This window comes from Paroedura picta, chromosome 14, assembly GCF_049243985.1.
Source record: "Paroedura picta isolate Pp20150507F chromosome 14, Ppicta_v3.0, whole genome shotgun sequence".
Lineage (NCBI taxonomy): Eukaryota > Metazoa > Chordata > Lepidosauria > Squamata > Gekkonidae > Paroedura > Paroedura picta.
Genome location: NC_135382.1, coordinates 18,189,304 through 18,201,322, shown reverse-complemented (window position 1 = coordinate 18,201,322; position 12,019 = coordinate 18,189,304). Strand labels below are relative to the sequence as shown.

Here is a 12,019-nt window from a genome sequence, read left to right as displayed (position 1 = left end):
ATCAAGATTTTAATTTTGTTGGCAGAGTTTAAATTTGCAAAGAGGGGCAAAGCATCAGACTGCTTAAAGAAAAAAAATAGTTTTATTAAGAAAAAAAATAAGCATAGAAGGAGGAGAGAGTCCTAACTAACTGTTCTGTTCTGTCTGTTATGGAGGCAAGCAGAAAATAGATATGCTCAAAGGAACAGGAAATCTCCCACTGAGTCAATCAGAATACCGACAGAGATAATTTGAAAAATATCAGGACGTTCCTATTCTAGCTATTCTCCCCATCATATGCCCCTCTCATATGCTCTTGAGTCACGCACACTATATATATCTTGCATATTCTAACACTTCAGAGGTGGACTGTCTACAAGGGTCATTCCTGGTGGACCACTGGTGGTCCGAAGAAAGATTCTCTTTGCATGCCTTGGAGCACCAAAGAGATGCCACGGTCCTGGGCTGCTTGGCTCAGGTTGTTCCAGAGTTGTTTCAGCATCCCAGTCTACTCCTGCTGGGACTTCTTAAACAAAAATCCCACACCAGGAAAAGAACCAGACTGGAAAAACTGGAGAAACACGCTGCTGTTGTAGTGTTCCAGAATCCTCTAGAAGCTCTGGGAGGGCAGAGTTTGAAGAAGAGAGGGAGCTGAGCAACGACGTATTGTCATAAAGTCTACCTGACAAAGCTATTGTTTCATGCAGGGAATTGATCTGAAATCTGGAGACCAGTTGGAATTCCAGGAGAATTTTTTAAAAACCCACCTGGGAGTTGACAAGCTTACATCAGAGAAATAAACGTCATCTGGATGAATGGGTTGTTGCACCCATAAATAGCACCTGACACATAAAAATGTTACAAACAAGTACCTGGGAGGAGCCTTTTGCAGGTTTCTTAAGTTTGTTTCATTATGCATCGGAGTTTTAAAACACAAGACTGTAGCTTACAGACTGTTTATTAATGGAATGGTTTAACAATGTTAAAGGCACTTTCAGAATTGTGTGTTTCGCAGTGAGAAAAGTTCCTATGCACCTGTTAAACTGCTAATCCTCAACTGCTGGAGTCGTGCCAAGGGTTAAAAAGAAAGGGGCTTTGTGGTTTTAAAACACTGCACTTGCAGAGATATGAAGCTGTTCTAGTAATGAGTTACAAAGCAAGTTAAGAAAGGGTTAATGCTGAAAGAGAGGCCTTGGTTGTTGAGACAGCTCCTGAAGTCCCCATGTGGGTTGAATTTAAATATGCAAAGAGGAGAACCAAACTGCTTAAAATAATAGTTCTATTAAGAAGAGAAACAATTACGTATAGAATAAAGAGGGGAGAGACCTAATTAACAATTCTGACTGTTGTCTGCAGGCATTCTGTCTGTTGTTCTGGAGGCAAGCAGGGAGGAAGTGTGCTCAAAGGAGCAGGAAGTCTCCCACTGAGTCAATCAGGAAACTGGAGGAGATGGTTTGAAAAATACCAGGAAGTTCCTGATCTAACTATGCTAAATACACATTACTTTCAACACCCCCTACGGGACACTCATTATATTCTGCTCAGTCATGCAGATCTTGGATTTCCCAACACTCCAGGCTACTCTTGCATTTTGATAAGCCTGCCAAATTCCTTCACAAGCAGCTTCATACCTAGGATGTTGCAGCCATCTCTGTAGATAAGCCATACAACAATATTTCATACCTCGATATGGTTTGCCATCTGGAGATGCTTTCAGGGTGGTTTTTGATGGCTGGTGGTGAAGGCCTACTGGCAGTAGCAGTATTTGGGGGCTTTGAGGGTGCATGGAGTAATTTGAAGGGCACTGACAATTTGTCAAGAGGAGGTTCTTGTTGCCTGGGCACTTGCAAAATCTTATATCCCTGCCATAATAACAAAGCCAGTGGAAATCACCTCTCGGGCTGCTTCAGGTGCTCCGATCCATTGGGTGCACCCTTTACGTGTGTGGCGGACATCATGGCACTAACCCAGGGGTAGTCAAACTGCGGCCCTCCAGATGTCCATGGACTACAATTCCCAGGAGCCCCTGCCAGCGAATGCTGGCAGGGGCTCCTGGGAATTGTAGTCCATGGACATCTGGAGGGCCGCAGTTTCACTACCCCTGCACTAACCAAACCAAACCCAGCTCCAACTCACCCAACAGGGAGAAGGACCTCTTGTGACAGTCTCCGGCTAGCAGGTAGCTGCAGTCCCCAGCAAAGTCATACAGAGACTCATCAAACGTCTTGACGTGGTCGTCCCCGAACAGACTGCAGTGCGTGGAAGGCCGAGCAGCCTCTTTCCCAGCTGCAAGAAAATAATTTGATGCCCATCGACAGCACAACGCAAACAAGAAGATCAGCCAGCTGGCAATCCAAGGGGAAACGAAGAAACCAGCCAAGCTGGTTGTTTATGGCTGAAGTTTATCCAATATAACAATTTGCCAGAACGAGATCCGGTATAGCTTGTTTTAGAAAACGCAAGTTTTTTTTTCAATGGCCTTTATACGTGAAACAGCTATAATCACTGTTCTATATTTTCCTGCCACTTATTAGTATTACATTGCCACAAAGGTCTGCTATTTTAGAATATGTTCTGGAGGGGACTGTGGTCTCAGTCTACTCTTTAGCCATCCTAAACAACCCAAAATGGACAGTGTTGGGTCTGGAGGGGGTGGGAAAGGGAGGGGACCCAGGTGGGCATGTCCACAGCTGTGCTTCCCAACCATATTCTGCATGATTGCATCACTTCTGGGGTTTCTCGAAGCCTGAAGAAAGTTTCAGGGGGTTCTCAATTGTAAAAACGTTGGGAAAGGCTGTTTCAGACTATGGTCAGGGGCAGGAGCAGCATAGTGGGGCAATCAAACTCCGCCTTTAGGCGTTCAGACAACACAATCAGATAACTGGCACGGCCACTGCTCTTAACCAGTCCCAAGTGGTGGCTTCTCATCTGGAGAGCTGGGTTTGATTCCCCACTCCTCCTCCACATGCAGCTAGCTGGGTGACCTTGGACTAGTCACAGTTCTCTTAGGGCTGTTCTCACAGAGCAGGCCTCCCCTTTCTGTCTCCACAACAGATACCCTGTGAGGTCAGGGAGAGAACTGTGAGAGAACTGCTCTGGGAGAACAGCTTGGAGAGCTGTGAGGGGCCCAAGGTCACCCAGCTGGCTGCATGTGGAATCAAATCCAGCTCTCCAGATTAGAGGCTGCCACTCTTAGCCACTCCATCACACTGTGCCCAAAGGAGTCACTATTTGTTCTGCTAGTGAAAATTAACAGGGACTTCATAATGCATAAACCACCATGCTGGTTTAAACTCTGTTTAGCACTGCACTGTCAGTGGCCCAGAGACAAATCCAGATGTTGGTTTGAATGAGAACATCTGGATGACAACCGGCATGCCGTCTTACCTGCTGTTAGGACAGGCAGCGCAAAGAACACCAGAAACAGGTGGCAGCTTGTCATCTAAGAAATAACCACAGCAAAATTGTTAGGCGAAGGTCCTACATCCTTTAACTCGCAGAGAACACTGCAAATTGCCTTGCGAAATAAAAGACAATCTTATCCGTATGCATTGGCCATGATCCAGCCGGTATGAAGTGTTTTCATTACAGCAGAGTAATTAAGCACCAGTCTCATGCCTTCACCCTGAACTCAATAGGTCCTAAAAACAATTTAAATTTCAGAGGATCATGTCTATTTTTAATTTCTCATTAACATCCCTCCCCTCCCCTCCCGTCTTTAACATCTGAACATCTTGATGGATGCTCAGAGATGAAAAGGTCATTTATAAACTCTTTCCTACCTCTGTCTTTAAAATCCGTTTCCCCAATTCAGTGTAATATGAGAATGTGTTTGCCAAGCCCACCCTCCCGCCCAGCCATGTTTTCTCCAGGAGAACTGATCCTGACAGCCTGAAGACCAGCAGTTATTCTGGGAGATCTCCGGGGCCCACCTGGAGGTTGGCAATGCTGCCAGCCAGGATAATAAAGACATTTTGTCCCCTAGCCGTATGACTGATCCCACATAGCTGGGGTGTTTGTTTAGGAGTACCTCAACCGTTCTGGTGGATTTTGCCCACAAAACAATTGCTCTCTAAAGTAGGGATAGTCAACCTGTGGTCCTCCAGATGTCCATGTACTACAATTCCCATGAGCCCCTGACAGCGTCTGCTGGCAGGGGCTCATGGGAATTGTAGTCCATGGACATCTGGAGGACCACAGGTTGACTACCCCTGCTCTAAAGGACTTCCAGGCCGTCCATCAATGGGGAGTTGGGAATGTAAGGTTGCCATATCCAGGCTAGAAAACTCCTGTAGATTTCAGGATAGAGCCTGGGGAGGACAGGGACCTCTTTGGGGCATAATTCCACAGAATCCACATCCATGGTCTCCAGGAGACCTGGAGATAAGCTGTCATTCCCAGGTCCCTCCTGGGTGTATGCATCCCCACATTAAAAAATATAAATTTTGAAATAGTTGCTGGAAATATACATCTTTGCATTTCCATGACCACACAAAGCATAAACAGCCATGTACATGTGATGGCGACAGCTATTGCTTCTGATCTGTTCCATCAGTCTTTAGGAGCTTAGGAAACCCTGGGAAACTAAGGGTACATTTTACACATTTGGAGTCCATGTGCCTTGAATGACACACATAGAAAGATGCAAGCAGTCAACCTATTAACCAGGCATCGCACAGTTGCTGGACCAATGGCAACAATTCCCCTGATATGATATTTGTCCACACCTACAGTTGTGCATGCCTTACGTGACTATCTGCATCACGTATTATCCCAATGCCTATGATGCAAGAAAAATGCCAAGAGAATCCTTAGTGGTCATGATGCACTCAAGCTTTCTATAGGATCTCAGGGAAATGAATTCAAACCACCTAGAACTGGATGCCTGGAGTGAATGCTTTGCCAGTGGTAATTTATCACAAACCTTAAATAACAAATTGGTGGTCAACCGGTCATATGTTTCATCAAGAATTGAACCACTCAAGATTCTCAAGATTTCTCAAGATTTCTGATCAGGTACAGAAGAGAGGTACAATTTTCCCTGTCACTCTGTAGCATGATACTAACATGGCATATAGTTAAGGGTGGGCACAAACTGGCTGACAAACAAAAAACATGATGTTTGTGAACAAGAACTGCCACGAACTGCCCCAAATCATCGTGCAGTTTGTGGTGGTTGGTGAAGAACAGAACTTCTGCTGTTCATGAGAAACAGCCCAGCCGCTTGGTTGAAACGGTTCAGAGCCATTTGAAACCACTGCTTTCAGTTCCCCATGCAAAGCCACGGGGTTTAAATGGCAAACCCCTGCTTTTTGCTCCCTGCAAAAAGCTGAGGGGAGCAGAAAGCAGAGGGGTAAACTCAATGGTTCATAAACTGATACGAACTGGGTCAGATCGCAAACCAAACTCCTCACTCATATGGCTTTGTGGTCCACCCATGAATCATAAACCAAAATGAACCACAAAAATTCAATTTGTGCTCATCCCTAATCTTCAGGCATGCCAGAGAGAATTATTGCCTACCAAATGGCTGCCTGCATTCACCCATCAATTTGCTGTATTGCCATGTTTAATTTTTTAAATTTACATCCCACCTTTTTCTTCCTATCACCCTGTTCTCCCTTCCACCACCTTATTATCACAGTCGCAACCATAGGAGGTGGTCAGGCAGAGAGACTGGGTTGAGCCATAAGTCATCCACTGGGGTTCCCTGGCCAAGCAGGTGTTCCAACCTGGCTGTTCAGGTCCTAATTGAGAATTCTAACCACTACTCTGTGTCCTCTCTCACCGAGAAGAAGAGCCATGAATGAATAAGGCATTTAAAAATCAGCATGGATTATGAATGTCTGAGTAGAGAATTAAAATCCCAGTGATAACATCTTAACTCTTCAGGTCAGTAATTGCTATATTGGACCCAAGAGCCTAAATTGTTAAAATGCAGACACATATGGTGCATGGGCCCATGTACAAACTCAAGGAAGCTTGCATTGAACTAAAGCAGGGATGGGCAAACTGTGGCCCTCCGGCTGGCAGGGGCTCATGGGAATTGTAGTCCATGGACATCTGGAGGGCCACAGTTTGCCCACCCCTGAACTAAAGGCTCTTGATCTTTAAAGCCCTACTGGACTTTTGTTTTATTATACTGTGATGGATTAGCAGTGCTTCCCCTTCACAATTCACATGCACAGAGCCTGAAGAACCATTTGACCTCATGGGCCAGCTGTTCACAGACACCAATTTACTCCGGTCCAATTATATCAGCAAATGAATTATATTAATGAAAGAATTTATTTCAGCTGCAATCTTAAGGTTGCTCCCCTATTCCCATTGAATAAGACAGGGTTTACTCCTCAGTTGACTTGCTCAGGTTTGCTCCCTTACTGTAGTATAGCTGTACCAAATTCAACAAGGGCAATTTTTTAGAGCTATGCGTAATGCAGAATGCAATTACACTTAACCACGTCTAATGCAGAATGCAATTACACTTAGCCACGTCTAATAGCGCCAAAGCGGCACCCAAACCCTGGGTCACAGTCTTGTGATGACTCATGGAGGTTTTGCAGATGCACTGCCGGAGCTGTGGGAAATGGGTTTCCAAGGCAGTCCAGCTCAGAGTTCTAGCGAGGGTAGAGATTCAGGAAGGCAGTAATTAGCTGGCCCCAAAGGAATGTGATGGATATGACTCTGCAGGACGGATTGTGGGAGCTACCGCTGGGCAGGGCACAGTCTAACAGAACAGCCCAAATGCCATCCCAAGAAAGAATCAGAGTTAAGGACAGAGCCAGTTGGCGCTTCTGGAACCCAACCAGGGCAAGCTGCGAGACTCTGTTTATCCTCTTGACCAGATGTTCATGGACTACAATTCCCATGCATTTCCCATGCATTCCCATGGACTACAATCCCCAGCATTTGCTGGTAGGGGCTAATGGGAATTGTAGTCCATGGACATCTGGAGGACCACAGGTTGACTACCCCTGCTCTTGACAACACACTGGGATAAGGCATGCTCAGAGTGAGAGAGCTTTCTGGAGAAATTCACTGGGGCTCACAGGAAGCTGCACCTGGGTCTCCAGCCTCACCACACCAAACACAGCCTGTTGGGTCACACTGAATCTCGCTCAGCCGATTCAAAGCAAAATACAGAAGTCATGCAATCCTTTGCACCAGAAACATGGGCTCATTATTCTAGTCTGATCCTGCCCTCCTTCCAAGGCCCCCAGGGTGATCAACACAGTCCCCCTCCTCCACCATCTAACCTTCAAAACAGCCCTGCATGGTAGGTTACTCAGGAAAGAGCAATTAACTCAAAATTACCCAATGAGCTTCATGGTTGGGGGGGGGGATTAAAATCATGTCAGAATGATCCAAGAAGTAAGACAATTATGTCAGCTATGAATTCCTAGGAGCAAAAGGATTCTGAGTTACTTTCAGCTTCTCAAGTAACACTTGGCTACAATGTTAACAAACATGCATTTAATTGAATCAATCATACATATACCTTTGCTTCTCTTCAAAAATTCAGCTGCCCATCAAGCATCAGGCTTCCTAATGGCCAGGCGGGCTTGTCCTGCCCGGGTGCATCACCCCCTCGTCGCCTTCATGAGTCTATGCTGGAATGGCCCATGTTGGTTATTTGTTCTGGTTATATAAGCCCGGAACGCCGGCTGGCTAAAGGGGAAAGATAAAAGGTGGCCGCCGTTTCCTCCCGATTCTTAACACAATGGCGCTAACGGGAAAATCAGTTGCCTTAATGGCAAGATAGGAACAATGAGGGGAAGTCGTATTAAATTCTAGTACATGACAGACAAACCTTTGAAATGGGGAAGGGGGAGTTGTTGCATGCGTATGTGCGTGTATACGGAGACGGTGAAAGATGTTCTTTGCTTGTAGCAAATAAGATCCTGCGGTTCACTGAAAGAGTGACCAAGAATGGGAAATCTAGAGTTGGCAACTGCAAATATAACTTTGTCCCTCATGCACTGCATCCAGCTAGCAGAAAGTGCCCATGTTCCAGGTGGTAGACATTTCTTTTTGCAAAGTTCAGTATAATTTTTATTCTTTAGCAGAGCATAGTTCATTTTACACATTACCAGCCTGACATGCCTGTTGCCTGGCTAATGTTGTTGAACGTTATGACCCTGATATGCATGGCGGCCATGTTGTCGGAACTGGGCCATGCACATGGTTTCCAGCTTTGGTACACCCAAACCGTACCCTGTCCCAAAACTGTCTATGAATGAGAAAATATTCACAAGGCTCTTATTAGTCACATATTGGGAGGATTGTGGGTGGGGCACATGCCCCTCACTCACCATTGGGGCAGAAGGAGGAGGAAGAAGGAGGAGAACTGTTTTTTTGTGCCCTGATATTTATTACACAAAGGAGTCTACAAGCAACTTGTTATTTCATTCCCTTCCTCTTCCTAGCATAGAAAATGGTGACTGCACATATTGAGATCATTACTCGTAGTCTGATCTCGCCTCCCCCCTTTCCTTGCAGTTGGATTGCCAAAATCATAATGGCTGAGCACAGCTTCACAGCTACCTGCCTGACAACGGTGCATCTCTGAGTGGAGAAGGTCATTGACTTTGTATCAGACTAAAGGCCAAATTAGGCATGACTGCATCCTCATGACCAACTTTTTAAAAATCTGGCAGCGTTCTCATCCCACCCCCACCTCCCCCATGCCCCTTCTGGTGCTAAACAGCCATGTGAGAGGGCTTGATAAGACACCAGAGGGGGGGGGCAAGAGAACTTTGACCTTTGGGATAAGGCATGCTCAGAATGAGAGAACTTTTACCCGAATCAATGATTCAGTATAGCAATTTGGATTAGGCTGATTTGGAACATTTAAGGTATGGGGGTGAGCAATTTGGCTCGGATACAGCCAAAAAGTACCCAGATCGGCATTGATTCAGGTACTTTTCAGCTTATCAGAATGTGCATGTCTACTCTGGATCAAAGATGGGAAAGAAAAAAGCCACCCACGGGAAGCTTAATGCAAAAAAAGAAAGAAACAAATGCCTGAAGAAAGGGCCCAAATTGTAACATAAATATATTACAAGCATCCATTTCTTCTTTGGTAGTACTCCAGACCCAGGTCAATATCCATATCTTGGTATTATACAACCCTTCATAGAGCAACACAACCTTACAGTGTGGTCAAAGAGGGGCAATGGAAGGACCGAAGAACAAGCCAACCAACAATGGATTGGAATGCAACTGTCAAGAGTAAATGAATTTCTGACCATGCATCGAAATCAACCAAGGAAACATCTTCTCAACTGATTCCCGGCATCAGCTGATAAGCCACCGTTGACAGATGGTTGTGCACAAAACCTGACACTCACTGTCACACCCAGGTCACAGTCATTATGAATAATGGTGCACTTTGGAAGACCTGGTGCTAATGGTTACAATGCTATTTAGGGTGTGCCTGGAAAGATTTAGGCGGATCCTGCACTGAGCAAGGAGGCTGGACTAGATGGTCTGTATTGTCCCTTCCAACTCTATGATCCTATGAAAGCAACAGGTTGATGGGCAGACAGGATTTCTCTCTTTTATCTCCTTATTCCTAATTGATCAGAAATAAATCATATGTTATTCAATGAGGCTTCCTTGCAGGAAAGTGTCCTTAGGATTTCAGCCCAAACTTCCTTCTCTTTTGTACCAACACACAATTTCTACATGAAAAGGAAGTGCTTGTTTGGAACCATCTGTAGTTACCAGCTGATTCTCTGACCTTTTCTAATGAAACGTGGCACTGTTCACACACCAAATGCCTCGTGCTGACACTGCCCTGCTAGCAAAATAGTTTTAAGCAAAAAAGAAGTATTGGGAAAGCCACTTAAAAGAAAAACCCTTTACGAATCTGACATTAGGGTCAAATAGAACATTGTTTTCAAATTCATTTATTTACAGTGACTCCAATTTAGTGTAAAAGAATAACATTGCACTTATAAGTGTATAGCGCAGAGCCAAAATGCCTAAATATTATTATAGTTAGGCAGGGATGATGTCTAGGGTTTCTAATTCCAGCCAGGTCAGAAATTTCAGGTATGTTTTGCTTCACCTGGGAGTTTTGTAGCTTTGGGGGTTTTATTCATTGGTCACCCAGCTGGTTGCATGTGGAGGAGCAGGGAATGAAATCTGGCTCTCCAGATTTAGAGGCTGCTGCTCCTAACCACTACATCACACCGGCTATCCTGGAATTTCAGGAGTGCTTCAGGCCCACATCTCTGCTGTAGAGAGCCAACAACAGAGAACAGAGGCTGAGGTCTTCCCCTGATGTTGCCTCTTAGCACTGGAATTTAGAGCTTGACTGCTTCTGAATGTAGAGATTCCCCTCAGTCCCCACAGCTAATAACCACTGATAGTCCTCTCCTTCAGTAATATCAGGGCTCTCTCAGCCTCACCTCCCTCACAGGGGGTCTGTTGTGGGGAGAGGAAAGGGAAGGTGATTCTAAGCCTCTTTAAGACTCCTTCGGGTAGAGGAAAGTGGCATATAAGAACCAACTCTTCTTCAGTAATATCAGGGCTCTCTCAGCCTCACCTCCCTCACAGGGGGTCTGTTGTGGGGAGAGGAAGGGGAAGGTGACTTTAAGCTGCTTTGAGACTCCTTCTGGTAGAGAAAAGCAGCAGATAAAAACCAACTCTCCTTTTTCAGTAATATCAGGGCTCTCTCAGCCTCACCTCCCTCACAGGGTGTCTGTTGTGAGGAGAGGAAAGGGAAGGCGACTGTAAGCCACTTTGAGACTCCTTCGGGTAGAGAAAAGCAGCACATAAGAACCAACTCTTCTTCTTCTTCCTGGATCTATCTAATCCCCTTTTAAAGATTTCTACGTTTGTGGCCATCTCTGGCAGAGAATACCACAATTTAATCACGCTCTGTATAAAAAATATCTCAACAGACTGAACAGCTTCAGTTCTCCTACAGCAATCTTACTTTCTATACTCTTAATTCAATCAGCCCAACTGCTTCAATTTTCAGAAGTTACTGAAAAATTATCAGACCCATGTTTTGTGTAATTGTGGACAAAGGAGAGCTGCATTCAACAAGAGGAGACCCCCTGCAGAATAGACAGCATGCCAGACTCAGAAACTTTGAAAGGGACCCGGAGGTATCATCCACATTTCACTCTGGTGCATGGGTAACAGGGATGCCTTTCTTCCTGCAGGCACCTCCTATGGATGAATTCTTGGCTGCTCTCCTTACAGGGCACTGACTCACTGGACTTTTGCCTCCTGACAAAGCAGGAGGAGGAGGAGGAGGAGGAGGAGGTCTCTAAATCCTCTAAAGGAGGAGAGCCAGTTTGGTGTAGTGGTTAGGAGTGCGGACTTCTAATCTGGCATGCCGGGTTCGATTCTGCACTCCCCCACATGCAGCCAGCTGGGTGACCTTGGGTTCGCCACGGCACGGAGAAAACTATTCTGACTGGGCAGTGATATCAGGGCTCTCTCAGCCTCACCTACCCCACAGGGTGTCTGTTGTGGGGAGAGGAATGGGAAGGCGACTGTAAGCCGCTTTGAGCCTCCTTCGGGTAGGGAAAAGCGGCATATAAGAACCAACTCTTCTTCTTCTTCTAAATAAAGCAACTCCACCCAGCTGTTCCAGCTAGCTAAAAACACTGGGCTCCTGACATACAAGCACTGCCCACCAGAGAGGAGGTTTTCAAGATAATCGTGTTGCTAGCATGTTCTAGGACAGATGCATCCTTCACACTTAAGAATAATTTATTTATCGTATGGCATGTGTGTAGTGTAGCTAGGAGATTGTAGGATTATCTGGCAGCAAAGTAAGAGGTGTTCAGAGGTGGATTGTCTTTGCCTAACTCCACATCATGACCCCTAGTATAGAATCATAGAATCATAGAGTTGGAAGGGACCTCATGGGTCCTCCTTGGAGGTCTTCCATCCAAGCACTAGCCAGGATTGACTCTGTTTAGCTTCCAAGATCTGATAAGATTGAGCTTGTCTGGGCTATCTGCAATTTAAGAATGGGAACACCGGACACGCCTGCTCTGGGGAATCGTCTCTTCTC

The 12,019-nt window shown here is 45.5% G+C and overlaps 1 protein-coding gene across 1 annotated transcript in view; it reads right to left on the bottom strand.

The window, feature by feature from the left end:
• VWF (von Willebrand factor) overlaps window positions 1–7,683 on the bottom strand; it is a 149,986-nt gene extending 142,303 nt beyond the window's left edge. The window contains exons 1-3 of the mRNA XM_077309827.1: window positions 7,478–7,683; window positions 3,367–3,421; window positions 2,116–2,265 (exon numbers count right to left, since the gene is read on the bottom strand). Coding sequence (XP_077165942.1) covers window positions 2,116–2,265; window positions 3,367–3,421 — 205 coding nt within the window. The 5' untranslated portion in view covers window positions 7,478–7,683. The remainder of the gene's footprint in view (window positions 1–2,115; window positions 2,266–3,366; window positions 3,422–7,477) is intronic.
• Between the last annotated feature and the right edge of the window lie 4,336 nt (window positions 7,684–12,019).